Source organism: Nycticebus coucang, chromosome 9, assembly GCF_027406575.1.
Source record: "Nycticebus coucang isolate mNycCou1 chromosome 9, mNycCou1.pri, whole genome shotgun sequence".
Lineage (NCBI taxonomy): Eukaryota > Metazoa > Chordata > Mammalia > Primates > Lorisidae > Nycticebus > Nycticebus coucang.
Window position 1 is genome coordinate 8,969,332 of NC_069788.1, and position 15,407 is coordinate 8,984,738.

The 15,407-nt window shown below is 38.5% G+C and overlaps 1 protein-coding gene across 6 annotated transcripts in view; it reads right to left on the reverse strand.

The window, feature by feature from the left end:
• The window catches only part of SENP6 (SUMO specific peptidase 6), a 108,898-nt gene that overhangs the window by 80,854 nt on the left and 12,637 nt on the right, over window positions 1-15,407 (reverse strand). For 4 of the 6 annotated variants that reach the window (XM_053602840.1, XM_053602839.1, XM_053602842.1 and 1 more), the window contains exons 2-3: window positions 11,400-11,493; window positions 8,959-9,019 (exon numbers count right to left, since the gene is read on the reverse strand). In XM_053602840.1, coding sequence (XP_053458815.1) covers window positions 8,959-9,019; window positions 11,400-11,493 — 155 coding nt within the window. Of the gene's footprint in view, window positions 1-8,958; window positions 9,020-11,399; window positions 11,494-15,407 lie in introns of those variants that run through there. The other 2 variants (XM_053602841.1, XM_053602843.1) reach the window with 1 other exon arrangement.

Below are 15,407 nucleotides of genomic sequence, written 5' to 3' on the forward strand. Positions count from 1 at the left end.
AATTATGTTGCCCTAGGTACAGTGCCAGGCATCACAGCTCACAGCAACCTCGAAATCTTGGGCTTAAGTGATTCTCTTGCCTCAGCCTCTCAAGTAGCTGGGACTATTGGTGCCTGCCACAACGCCCAGCCATTTTTTTTTTTTTTTTTTTTTTTTGTAGTTGTCATTGTTGTTTAGCAGACCCAGGCTGGGTTCAAACCCACCAGCCATGGTGTATGTGGCTGGCACCCTAATGACTAAGCTATGGGCACCGAGCCACCTTACGTTATTTTAATATAAATACTTGGTAACCAATTCAGGAACTGTTTCTTTTATTTTGCTTTTGCTTTTTTAATTTTTGTTTTGAGACAGGGTCTTGCTCAATTGCCTGGCTACAGTGCAGTGGTGTCAGTAAAAAGTATAACTTACTAGCCATTCAAATCTTGGCAAAGTTTTTTTTTTTTTTTTTAAGTGCATTTCCCCAGAATAACAAAGCCAGTAACTCAAAAGACTAGATTTTTTTTTTTTGAGATCCAGTCTCACCCCACTCCCCCAACAGAGAGCCGTGGTGTCGTAGCTCACAGCAACCCCAGACTCTTGGGCTTAAACAATTCTCTTGCCTCAGCCTCCCAAGTAGCTGGGACTACTACAGGTGCCCGCCACAACGCCTGGCTGTTTTTTAGAGAGGGGTCTTGCTCTAGCTCAGGCTGGTCTTGAACTCGACCGCCCCGCCCACCCTGGTCTCCCAGAGTGCTGGGATTACAGGCATTGAGTCACACTGGGCCTCTAAAGACTAGATTACAAATTATTTTTAATTTTTAATGTATGATTACTGAGAAGTTCTGGCATACAAGGGGATGCGGGTTTGCAAGAAAGGAAAGGAGGCCAGTTCAGGGACAAGGAAAGACTTTAACAGAGGGGGAAAAAGGAGAATGGAGACTGACTAGGTGTCAGGTCAGCCTCATCAGTATAGCTGAAATGGAGCGGTGAGCCTGGAGTACTGCCCCAGCTCACTCTCCTAGTGCAGTGCAGGGTATCTTTAGTACCCGGCAGGATATGGGGAGAGTGTTTCCAGGAACTCTGGTCTTGAGGCATTCCAGGAAGTCTGTGGAGGGGATTGCCGGTTTCTGACAAGGTTTTCTAAAATGGCTGCACTCCAGTCAGGGTTATAAGAATTCCTTTCATACAATTACTGTGTCATTTTTGGCATTTAATTCAAAAGGAAAGAACTAAATGATAATACCATAGCAAAACTACTTCCATATTCATCTATTTATTAGGTGACTAAGATTTCTCAGCACTTTTATCTAAAAAAAAGTTTGAAAATTACCCCATAAATACTTATGTATCAAAAAAAAATTGCTCTGAAAGTTTCACTCAGGCAATAAATTCAGGCAGTACCTGTGGCTAAGTGGTTAAGGCGCCAGCCCCATATACCAAGGTTGGAGGGTTCAAACCTGGCCCTGGCCAAACTGCAACAAAAAATTAGCTGGGCATTGTGTCAGGTGTCTGTAGTCCCAGCTACTCGGGAGGCTGAGGCAAGAGAATTGCCTAAGCCCAAGAACTGGAGGTTGCTGCGAGCTGTGACACTACAGCACTCTACCGAGGGTGATAAAATAAGACTCTGTCTCTAAAAAATAGATAAATAAATAAATAAATGTATTCATGAATACATGAACTGAATGAAAACAGGAAAACACCAGCCTCATTCATTTTTAAAAATGTTTCCAATATTACTTCACACAATAAGCTTAATTGTAATTATTTGTAGAATATTTTTAGAATATACTTTTTAGATCAAATGTTTATTAATTATAACCCAATCTGACTTAAAAACCTTAAAAACTTCGTAACAGAAATTTTATTTAATGTTAAATTTCTCTATTACAGTAAAGTATGACAGGGTAATAAAAAGATTTAATTACACAAAAATATGGATTTAATTACATAAAAATTGTTAATTTAAAAAATTTTTAAATCTCACATTAGTATGAGGGTACAAACCATTAATTACAATGCTTGCCTTTGTTAGGTAGAGTCCTTGATGTGGCATCCCACACTCAAGAGCTGTGCCATGTATCTCCCTTCCTCCTCTCTTTTCCTCTCCCCCTCCTCCCAACTTGAGTTTTTCTCTTATGTGAGTATGTATTAGATTGTCTATGGGCTACTTACTAGTATTGAGTACACTGGATACTTGCTTTTCCATTCTTGTGATACTTTCCTAAAGAGAATATTCTCCAACTCTCTCCAGGTTAATACAAAAGATGGAAAGTCTCCATTTTGTTAAGGCTCAATAGTATTCCATGGTGTACACACCACAGTGAATGGAATCCATTCATGGGTAATAAACTGTGGTACATGTATACCATGGAATACCAACCCAGTGGACACTTGGGTTGCTTCCACATCTTGACAACTGTAAACTCAGTTGCAATAACAATCCAGTATATCATGGATTTTTAAAATTAAATGATAATACGGGCGGCACCTCTGGCTCAGTGAGTAGGGCACTGGCCCCATTTGCCGAGGGTGGTGGGTTCAAACTCAGCCCCAGCGAAATTGCAACAAAAAAATAGCCAGGCGTTGTGGCAGGCGCCTATAGTCCCAGCTACTTGGGAGGCTGAGGCAAGAGAATCGCTTAAGCCCAAGAGTTTGAGGTTGCTGTGAGTTGTGACACCACGGTACTCTACCAAGGGTGACAAAGTGAGGCTCTGTCTCTAAAAAAAAAAAAATAATAATAATTAAGAGATAATAACAAATCTGATGTATTCAGTGATCTCTATAGATCAGTCTCTAAGTGTCCTATCGCTTTATTTTAATGCATCAATATTTACAGCCTTAAGAAAAAACATGTACCTAGTCCCAGCTACTCCAGAGGCTGAGGCAAGATAGTTGCCTGAGCCTGGAAGTTGGAGGTTGCTGTGAGCTGTGACACCACAGCCCTCTACTGAGGGCAATAAAATGAGACTCTGTCTCTACAAAAAAAAAAAAGAAAGAAAAAACATGTACTTCTCAAAATATATTATGGAAAATTTGCAAGCAAGTATATATATGAAGACCAATGTCCTAATTTAGTAATAGAAAACATCTTTCATTTTTCTCTACAAAGTTTACTTTTTCCTGTCTACCTAAAGAATAGCTTAAAAGGCAGCACATTAGGGAAACCAGGTGTTAAAATAAAGGTTAGAAACACCACGGTGTGAAAAATCTTATACTTTTTCAGTGTGAATATCAAGAAAAATTTTATAGTATTGAAAGGAAAATACCTGGCTCAGCACCCGTAGCACAGTTGTGATTTACGGTGCCGACCACATACACCGAGCTTGGCAGGTTCAAACCCAGCTCGGGCCAGCTAAGCAACAATGACAACTGCAACAAAAAAATAGCACGGCGTTGTTGCAGGTGCCTGTAGTCCCAGCTGCTTGGGAGGCTGAGGCAAGAGAATCACTTAAGCCCAAGAGTTTGAGGTTGCTGTGAGCTGTGACGCCATAGGCACTCTACCAAGGACAACATAGGAAGACTGTCTCCAAAAAAAAAAAAGAGAGAGAGAAAGAAAGGAAAACACCAAATTCAATAAATTCCTTAAACTGTAACAAAATAGAGATGCTGTAGAGAAAAAAACTCGAGAAAAGTACTGAAAATTCTCTAAAATTGTGAAATAGTATGTGAAGAGGGTACTATGTTCAAAATCAGCACAAATTCAAGTCTGAACATGCATTCTGCAAAGTTATGGGGAATTAGGAACTCGCAGCTAATGAGAATGGCAAATTCTCACATGAATAGGGAATTTGGCAATATCTAGCAAGATTACGGGTGAATTTACCCTCTGAAATAGCAACTGCGATTCTAAGAATCTATCCCACAAATAAACTGCACAGATACGAAAAAAATACACATACAAACAGGGCTTTTTTAGTAAGGCACTCGGTATAACAGCAAAAGACTAAGAAAAATCTCTTTTTATCAAGAGAGGACTAACTCAACATTCACAGCAAATCCATCAAATGAAGTACTATTTAACGATAATAGGAATGATAAAGATCTCTGAATACTTTGCTGTAGAATCTACAGAATATATAGTTAAAAAAGAAAAAAAAATCAAGGTGGCTGACAGTATGGATAATTTCTCTAAGAAGGGAGGTACAGTTTATGCCTATATTTGAAAATAAGAAAAAATAATGGAAGGCTAAGTTACATAATTTTTAAAACAAAACATAGGCGAAAAGACAAAGGAATAAGGACCCAAACCAGACTTTTCTGAATATAATTTCTTTGTAGATGTGACATTGTAACCATCTAAAATCTTTTTTACATAATTACAAAGTAAATGAAAGTAAAAAGCAATTACTCAAAATAAAAAACAAAGTTAAAAAAATAAACCTAACTTTCTATACAGTTGGTAGAATACCAACCAGGAATAAATAATTTCAACTTACTGACTTTAAAACACAGTAAGTTATGGGATGCCAAGGTGGGAGGATCACTTGAGGCCAGGATTTCAAGACCAGCCTGGGCAACACAGAAAGATCCCATCTCTAAAAAAAAATTAGAAAAATTAGACAGGCATGGGTGGTATGTGCCTGTAGTACTAGCTACCTGGGAGGCGGAGGCAGGAGGATGTCTTGAGCCCAGGATTTGAAGGCTGCGGTGAACTAAGACCACACCACCATACTCCAGTCTGGGTAATAGAGTGAGACTCGGTCTCTTACAAAAACAAAACACACAATAACCACAAGAATTTAAACACATGTTCTTAGTGGGACATACCTGATAATGTCACCAGAAACAAACAGCAAGGAAACAAAATAATTTTAATATTATTTAATTAGTAATTATGTCAGTATTACTTTAATGTACTTTAAAATATCTAATAGGATAAAACAAATAAGTAATTAAATTACCTCATTTTGAACAAAGGCTATAAACTCAAAAGGCTTAAAAGAAAAATGATATATGTGACAACAGAAAAAAATACCTCTTCCCAAGGCAACCACTGTAACACAAAGAAAAAGTCTTAGCAAAAAATTGGGTTAAGGGGCAGCTCCTGTGGCTCAAAGGAGTAGGGCGCTGACCCCATATGCCGGAGGTAGCAGGTTCAAACCCAGCCCTGGCCAAAAACTGCAAAATAATAATAATAATAATAATACTAAAGTTGACTTAAAAAAAAAATTGGGTTAAAATATTACCTACTAGTATCACAGCAAAGGGCTAGTTTCTCCAAAAATATTATATTTCAAAGCTATGAAACCATTATAAGATGCACCATTACTGGGCAGCACCTGTAGCTCAGTGAGTAGGGCGCCAGCCAAACACACAAAGGCTGGTGAGTTCCAACTGGCCCAGGCCAGCTAAAATCAACAATGACAATTGCAGCAACAACAACAAACAATAGCTGGGCATTGTGGCGGATGCCTATAGTCCCAGCTATTTGGGAGGCTGAGGCAAGAGAATCACTAAAGCCCAAGAGTTTAAGATTACTGTGAGCTGTGATGCCATAGCACTCTCTCTACCCAGGGTGACACAATGAGATTCTGTCTCAAAAAAAAAAAAAAAGATGCACCATTACTGTCTGTGTCAGGCCAATGGTCTGTTCTTTGATCTTGGTGTGCTCTTGCCAAAGAATGACAACATAATATACCTAGAGCAAAGCAAGCAAGAGGCAGTTTATTGGGCAAAAGAAAGATACATTTCCATGTTACACAGGAGACTTAAGACTGTTAACTAAAATTGTCTCACTGTGCATACAGATTTCCTGAAATCCAGGAGCCTCTCTGAAAGTCCACTGGGTGGGGGTGGGGAGAGCCACAATGCAGATTTATGCTAATGACATGTAACTGGCCAAAAGTTACTTTTGGTATCATCTTCCAGATCCTACCTCACCCATGTGGGGTGGGAAATCCTTGGCAGCTTTTGTAGCCAGCTGGATAACTTCTGACTGGCAGTTCACTCCTTCTTTTCGGGTACTTACCACCCTGCCCCCAGCCAGTGGCCCCTCACTATCTACCCAACATATGTAATACCATGCAAAAAATTGTTTTAAAATAAATTAAATGATGTCATACTACTACTATTATAAGATGCATCTACATTTCAGAGATCTCAAAATGTGAAAAAAATTGTCTTAGATTCCATATAAAAATAATTCTAGCCAGGCATGATGGCTCACACCTAAAACTTCAACTACTCACAAGGACTGCTTAAGCCCAGAAGATGGAGGCTGCAGTGAGCCATGATCCTGCTGCTATATTCCAGACTGGGCAACAGTGCAAGACTCTGTCTCTAAAAACAGAAATTAAAAAAACAATAAAATAGGCTCGCTAAAATAGGCTGGCTAAGCCGCCAGCCACATACACCTGAGCTGGCGTGTTCAAATCCAGCCCAGGCCCGCCAAACAACAATGACAGCTGCAACCAAAAAATAGCTGGGCATTGTGGCGGGCACCTGTAGTCCCAGCTACTTGGGAGGCTGAGGCAAGAGAATCGCTTGAGCCCAGGAGTTGAAGGTTGTTGTGAGCTGTAATGGGCAACAGCTTAAGGCTCTGTCTCAAAAAATAAAATAAAATGAAATAAAATAAAATAAAGTAAAATAAAAAGATCCTATGACTAATATTATAGTATTATAATTTTAGTTAATATATAATATTAACTGGCAATTACCAGAAAAGAAACAGGAATGGATTATACATATGAATAGGTGTTCAACCTCACTCATAAAAGAACTGTAAATTAAGATCATACTGAGACACTATTTTTCTTTAGCGAAGATTACAGGGTTGATAGCATTGTGACAAAAGTGTGAAAAAACAGGTACTTTGAGGTATTGCTGATAAAAAGTATAAATCAAGTATACACCAAAATGAGAAATGTACCTGTCCTGATTCAGCAACTCTACTTCTAGGAATGCACCCTATAGACATGCTTGCATTTATACAAAGGAATCCATACAGAATGCTAATTTAAATATTGTTTTATTTATTTATTTATTCATTTATTTATTTGAGACAGAGTCTCACTGTATCGCCGTTGGTAGAGTGCCGAATTTAAGAGTTTAATCACTTAAACTCTTGGGCTTAAGTGATTCTTGTCTCAGCTTCCCAAGTAGCTGAGACTACAGGCACCCACCACAATGTCCAGTTGTCTTTTTGTTGTAGGTGTCATTGTTGTTTAGCAGGCGAGGGCCAGGTTCGAACCCATCAGCCCCAGTGTATGTGGCCAGCGCCCTAACCACTGAGCTACAGGTGCTGAGCTACATACATTGTTTTAGAATAAAATTAAAGTTGTCTGGGCGGTGCCTGTGGCTCAGTGAGTAGGGCACTGGCCACATGTACTGAGGGTGGTGGGTTCAAACCCAGTCCTGGCCAAACTGCAGCAGGGGAATAGCTGGGCGTTGTGGCGGGCACCTGTGGTGCCAGCTGTTCGGGAGGCTGAGGCAGGAGAATCGCCTAAGCCCGGGAGTTGGAGGTTGCTGTGAGCTGTGATGCCATACCTCTCTACTGAGGGTGATAGAGTGAGACTCTGTCTCTAAAAAAAAAAAAATAATAATAAAGTTGGCCAACACTGTAAATATGTATCAGTGTGGTGGTACTGATTAACAGTACTTCACACAAAACAGTACTTTAAGCACACACTGAAAGGAATGAGAGTGCTTTTTAAAAACTTATGAGGGCACAGTGGTTCATGCCTGTTATAGTAGGACTTTGGAAGTCCAACGCAAGTTAATCGCCTGAGCTCAGGAGTTTGAGACCAGCCTAAGGAAGGGTGAGACCCTATCCCTAAAAACTAGCCAGGTATTGTGGCGGGCAACTGTAGTCCCAGCTACTTGGAAGGCTGAGGCAAGAGAATCACTTGGGCCCAGGAGTTTGAGATTGCTGTGAGCTATGATGCTGCAGTAACTCCACAGTGGGTAACAAAGGAGACTCTCTCTCGAAAACTAGTAAAAACTCGAATGAATGGTCTCTATTTTAGGAAAAACTCTCCTCAAACTGTGCTTTCCTTGAAACTCCACAACAATCAACCAGAAGACTTCTGTGACCACACATCCCACACCAACCAGCAGACTCCAGTTGGGTATCCTGTCTTCTAATTCAATTCTAACATTATCTATACAGAGATAGCATCACATCCCACTAGCTGAGAACTCAGTCCCCAAAATTAATCCCTCTTTTCCAGCAATTATAAGTCCAGGCCTCCAGAACTTCTGACAGACTGGCTTCAAAATGGGATTCCCATGATCCCCTCTTTGTAGTCAATCAATGTACTAAAGCAGCTCGCAGAACTCAGGGAAACATTTACTTAGTTTACTGGTTTATCACAAGGATATTACAAAAGGCTATGGTTGAAGAAATGCATTAGGTGAGGTCTAGAGGAAGGAACACAGGGAATGCTAGTCTCCAGGAACCTACCTGTTTAGCTACTGGAAGCTCTCTGAACCCAGTCCTTTTGTCTCTTCTGGACGATCGAGTGGAAATGTAATTAACCTTCAGATTATGGGGTGGGACCCTCTCTGGAATAAGGATCTTATGACCCACAATCAGAAAGGCAGGGGAAGCCAGAGAAATTCTATTTCCTGAGGTCTGCTCCTGAAGCCTAAAGAGCCCCAAGATTATAAAAAGGACTATGGGAGTTATGAGCCATGAGCCATTTGGACAAAAACCATATATATACATATGTGTGTGTGTGTGTGTGTGTGTGTGTATGATACCACAGTCTCCAAGACACATAAAGTTAAAGTAAGATAGGGAAAACTGCACAGAGTATATTACCAATTGTGTAAAAGGGGGAGGGGAGCTGTAGAAATACACATCTTCTTTATAATGTATCAAATAGTTCTGAAGGGATAAAGAAGAAACTAGGAACATTCTTTGCCTATAGGGCAGGGAAGTAAGTGGTTGAGGCTTACAGTTTAAAAATATTAAAGCTTCTTTTGAGGTAACAAATTTTAGTATGTAACCTGAACAAAAAATTTTAAAGCTGCACTTGCCTTTCTTCCTTTTGAGGTTTCAGAATCCTCATCTTCATCTACATTGAGTAGATTTGCCCCACTACATAGAAAATAAAGGGGAAAAAAAACCTTAGTAATAATCACAATCTAAACATTAAATTCAGAAGTTTTATCATCCATGCTCACCTACTTCAGGGAAAGGGTCAAAAAAGCAAATTTTTAGGCTTGCAGGCCCTGTGGTCTACATAGCAACTATTCATCTTTGCCATTGTAGTATGAAAACATCCATAAACTATATGTGTGGTTATGTTCGAATTAAAGTATTAATAAAATCAGATAACAGGAAAGATCAAGCCATGGGCCAAAGTCTGCTGATGCTCCCTACCATGAATGAACACACACTTCTGACTTTTTTTTTTTTTTTTTGTAGAGACAGAGTCTCACTTTATGGCCCTTGGTAGAGTTCCATGGCATCACACAGCTCACAGCAACCTCCAACTCCTGGGCTTAAGCGATTCTCTTGCCTCAGCCTCCCGAGTAGCTGGGACTACAGGCGCCTGCCACAACGCCCGGCTATTTTTTGATTGCAGTTCAGCCGGGGCCGGGTTTGAACCCGCCACCCTCAGTATATAGGGCCGGCGCCTTACTGACTGAGCCATAGGCGCCGCCCCTGACTTGTTTTTTAACTATGGATTTTATTTATTCTCATTTTCCCATTCTGTGGTGGACTGAAAATAACAGAAGACAGAGAAAACAGCGGAGAAGAAACAAACCAGTAAGAGAAGAAAACCTTAACTAATCAAAAGAAAATAAATCCAATGGTACTGTCATAATAAATTATATCTCCACCATTCTTAGAAATATCAACACTTTGCTGATGAATCACTGGCCTGAGATTATCAAAAATCAGATTAATATATCTACTAACATATATAATAGAGATAACACATTAATCTGTACATATTCAAAAAACTGTCCTTAGGACCTGTGATTAACCAAAGAGAACATTTCATAAATGAAATATACTGGACAGCTAGCAGTTAAAAGACAATTTTTTTTTTTTTATTAAATCATAACTGTATACAATGATATGTAAAAGACAATTTTTTAGCAATAGTTATGGCAAGAAAATAGAAGTGAAATATACCTTTTTGAAGACAACTCTGCTAAGGTATTTATAGTAAAATTCTAGCTACTTATAAAAAAAATGTAAAATGTTTTCTTTCACTACTGTTAATATACATCTCAACTTAATATTTAAAATTCTCTCTTGTAAACACTGAACAAAAATATTCAAAAAGTGATATACTTTCGGGAGGTGCCTGTGGCTCGAAAGAGTAGGGTGCTGGCCACATATATTGGAGGTGGCAGGTTCAAACCCAACCCGGCCAAAAATGCAAAAAAAAAAAAAGTGATATACTTTCTATGCAGCTTAAAGATTTAATATAAAAATTTTAAAACTACATAAAGTGAAGGTGATAAAAATCATTTTATATTAAAAAATAATCAGAAAAAAAGAAAAAAGAAACGAAGGAAAGAACAAAATACGACTTTAAATGAGAAACTTACCAGGTCAAAGCTCTCCTTCAAATAAAACTTCACTTAAGACCAACATCTCAAAGGTGAAAGCACACAGAGTGGTAATGATGAATGGAGCTGTTGCCCAGACAGAAGTGAAAACACCTACAATATTTAGCCAATATACTCTGAATAACTCCTTGTATAAAAATTTCCAAAAAAATATTTATAGTTTTGGTAGAACTTTGTGTATATACTTGTGTCTCTGAATTTGTTGTTTCTTTAGGCCACCAGAAAACCAGATAAATAAATCAAAAAGCTAAAAGCAATATTGAATTTCTAATGTAAAACTCATGACATGCAAAAAATTCTATTAAAACTATTATTTAAAATTCTTACGCAGTAGTCATTCCAAGTACATTAACAAAGTGTAATGAACACTTTGCTTAACTTCTGTCTGGGTAAACACCTGTTTTTATCATTTATACTGGTTCTGTTTTCTCTGGTGAAAAATCTGATCTGAGATACATTGGCAGGGGGAGCCATAAATAGGGGGGAAAAAGATAGTGTAACACTTAAACTTTCGTATAAAATCCAAGAGTCTTATCTGGGTTCCCTAATGATAAAAGGTAGTTTTTCAAATTGCTGCTTCAACAGGCAGCCTTTCAAAACAACAACAACAAAAACATGTCTTAATTTGAAATCTTCTGTTTTATGGTTAATTTTTAATCATAAGGTTACATGTATTATATTTACACATTTCAAAAGATGAAGAAATGCAACAGCAAAACTATTTACCAATAAAGAACTGCATTTTCTTTTTCTTAATACTACTACAAAAAAGTTAAATGTTATTAAGTAAAAAATACCATACTACTAGAATATTTACATGAAATATAAATTGTTTTTTCTAATGAAAAGTTTCATCTTAGAAAATATCTGAGGGGAAAAAAAATTCTTACTCTTTATCTGTATCTCCTTCACTTTCTTCTTCATGATCAAAGCTCCATTTACTTTTAAAACCTCCATCTCTCTTAGATTCTGATCTAGCCAAAGCTGAAATAAAAACAAACTGGGATAAGTATTCACTAATATAGCTATTCAATACAAAACAAATTCAAGCATTTCCCAAGCTCTTTGATTAATCTAGATTTTTCTTTTAATTTGATTGCTTTTTATCTATTTCTTATAAATATATTATTTCCTCTAAGAGAAAAAGAACACATTAAAATCAATTTTTATTAATTTACAGGCATCCATACACGTGTATTTGCTACACAAAGAAGCTCAAATTAGTTAAAATATAATAAAAATGGAGAATAGATGATTATGTATGCTTATATAAATTGTCCTCAATTTCAACCTTTTCAACCTTTGATCACTGATTCTAGAAATTAGTATCTCTAAATAGCCTGCTTGCCTATATCTCCATCACTAAGACTTTTCCTTAAACTCGATCCTCCCTGCCACATAATAGAAGAAAAACCAGACAAGGTTTTCTGTGTCAGCAATATGGTTAACTTGACAACTAGAAAAACTAGATTAGAACACCAAATACTTGGTCCTTCCAAGTTAAAAGGTTTTTATAAATATGCTGCTAAAACCCCCTGACGCCATAAATATCTAGAAAGTGAGAACTAGAGAGACCAATGAAGTCCAAAGCTGGCATTTCCCTTGGTGCCATTTAACAAACAATTGATATCTAAGAACCAGGAATTTAAAAAGATTAAATTTGGGGCAGTAGTGAGATGAGAGTTCAAAATGAAAACCAAAGACCTCAAGGGCAACAGCCTGACTAGGAGAACTAAGAAAAATAAAAGAAATTCACAGAAGAAAAAGAGAATAGGGATAATTGTGGTATCTTACACTTGGCTCTGGTTTTTCCGACTTGAACTAAAGTATATCCACTCTATGGTCAGTGCTTTGAAAGGACAGCTATTATTATTTTTTAAATGGAAAGTAATAAGTATTGACTAAGATGTGGAAGAAATCAGAACCCTTGTGTATTGCTGATAGTAATAAAACAGTGCAGCCACTGTGGAAAAGAATGAGACAGTTCCTCAAAAACTTAAACACAGATTTAACATATGAACCAGCAATTCCCTTTCTAGGTATATACCCCCAAATAATTGAAAGCATGAATTCAAACAAACATGTACACTAAGGTCCACAGCAGTATTATTCACAATAAGCCAAAAGGTACAACAACCTAAATGTTTATCAACAGATGAATGGATAGACACAATATGAAAAATGGTATGTATGTACACACGTATACCACACGCACAATGAATTAATTCAGCCATGAAGAAATGAAACTTGGATACACGCTACCACACGAGGAACCTGAAAGCATTACAGTAAGTGAAACATGCCAGACACAAAAGGACAAATACCATATGATTATAGTTATATAACATACCTGTAAGACCTTCCTAATGCCTCCTAAATGCCGCGACCCTTTAATACAGTTCTTCATGTTGTGGTGACCCCCAACCATAAAATTACTTTCACTGCTACTTCATAACTGTAATTTTGCTAATTCTAAATCATAATGTAAATATCTGATATGCAGGATGTGTTTTCATTGTTACAAAGGGGCTGCGACCCACAGGTTGAGAACCACTGCTGTAAGAGAACAGGTTAATATGGCTGGGTGCAATGGCTCATTCCTACCACTTTGGGAGGCTGAGGCAAGAGGATCATTGGAGCCCAGGAGTTTGAGACCAATGTGAGCAACAAACTGAGACCCTGTCTTTAAATTAGCTCGGTGTCTGGGAAGCTAAGGCAGGAGGATGGCTTGAGCCCACCAGGACTTTGAGGTTGCAGTGAGCTAAGCTGGGCGACAGGCAAGACCCTATTTCAAAAAAAGAAAGAATAGGCAAATTTACAGAGATGAAGAGTAGAAAAGAGGTTACCAGGGCTTGTTGGGGATAGGAACAGATGTAGAAGTATTGTTTAATAGATAACTTTTTATTTGAGATGATAAAAACGTTCCAAAGTGGATATTGGTGGTATTGCATAATATAGTGAATATATTTTATGCCAATGAACTATACAAATATGTGCTCGAAAATGGTTAAAATGACACATTTTATCTATATTTCATGACAACAAAAAATGCTTTCAAAAGGAAGAAAATGGGCGGTGCCCATAGGTCAGTGGGTAGGGCGCCAGCCACATACGCCAAGGCTGGCAGGTTCGAACCCAGCCTGGGCCAGCTAAAACAAACAAACAAACAAAACGAATGATAACAACAACAACAACAAAAACTGCAACAAAAAAAAATAGCCAGGTGTTGTGGCATTGTCCCTGCTACTTGGGAGGTGAGGCAAGAGAATCGCTTAAGTCTGAGTTTGAGGTTGCTGTGAGCTGTGACACCAGTGACACCAGAGCACTCTACCCAAGGCAACAGCTTAAGACTCTGTCTCAAGGGTGGCGCCTGTGGCTCAGTGAGTAGGGCGCCGGCCCCATATACCGAGGGTGGTGGGTTCAAACCCAGCTCCGGATGAACTGCAACCAAAAAATAGCCGGGCATTGTGGTGGGCTCCTGTAGTCCCAGCTGCTCGGGAGGCTGAGGCAGGAGAATTACTGAAGCCCAAGAGCTAGAGGTTGCTGTGAGTCCTGTGACATCATGGCACTCTACTGAAGGCAATAAAGTGAGACTCTGTCTCTACAAAAAAAAAAATAAATAAATAAAATAAGACTCTGTCTCAAAACAAACAAAAAACCAAAACAAAACAAAAAGGAAATAAAGGACCTAGAGAGGTGGCTCACGCCTCTGGGAGGCTGAGGTGGGTGGATTGCTTGAGGTTAGGAGTTCAAGATCAGCCGGAGCAAGAATGAGACCCTGTCTCTACTAAAAATAGAAAAATTAGCTGGGTGTTGTAGAGGGTACCTGTAGTCTCAGTTACTCGGGAGGCTGAGGCAAGAGAATTAATTGAGCCCAAAGAGTTTGGTGTTGCTGTGAGCTATGATGTCATTGCACTCTACCCAGGGCCACAGAGTGAGACTTTGTCTCAAACAAAAATATAAATAAATTAAATAAAATAAAAGGAAGAAAAGCTTCAAAATGACTAACAGAAGCAAATATGAATGCTCTCCAAAATATACAAAATTTTAATGCAAGTCCTGAAGGAGTTTCAAAAAATATCATGAAACAGGAGGAAACAAGTCATTAACAGCAAATCTGAAATATGTATACTGAGGTTGAAAACCTAAGTAAATAAAAAGTAGATCTGTCAGAGAAAAAAAGCAACTAAGCAAGAAAAAAAGCAACTAAGCTACGAGGAACCCTGTGATGCTGGATTAGTCAGAATTTAGTCCCTGAACTCATGTTTATTTAACACATATACAGGTGGATGTGTGTTTTTAATATGGGTTAGTAAACAGAGCTACGGCTCTGTTCTCTGACAAGGTCTAGTTGATGCTCCAGTAGCAATGAGCACACCTACTGCCAGATCTTGGTTTGTAAACACTATTCTCTCCAATAAAAGGAGCCAGGGCTCCTGGGAGAAATGACTGATTCTACAGAAGAGGCAGGAAAAATAAGATGAACACAGAGTACTGTGCAGTGTCAGAATGCAAGGAACTTATTTTTTAAGAAAGGAAGAGATGAGACATGTCAAAAGGTTACAGAAATCAATCTGAAAGAACCCCGAATAGCTAAAGTTGGAATAATTTTAGCAAAAATAAATAATAATAGCATTGGGTTATAACGCCTGAATAAAATAAAACAGCTGGGCATTGTGGTACATGCCTGCAGTCCTAGCTACTTGGAAGGCTGAAACAAGAGCATCACGTGAAGCCAGAAGTTTGAGGTTGCTGAGAGCTATAACACCATTGTACTCAACCCCAGGGCACAGGGTGAGACTCTATTTAAATTAATTAAATAATAATTAAATAAAACCTGGGCGTGGTGGCTCACACCTATAATCCAGCACTTTGGGAGACTGAGGCAGGAGGATCAC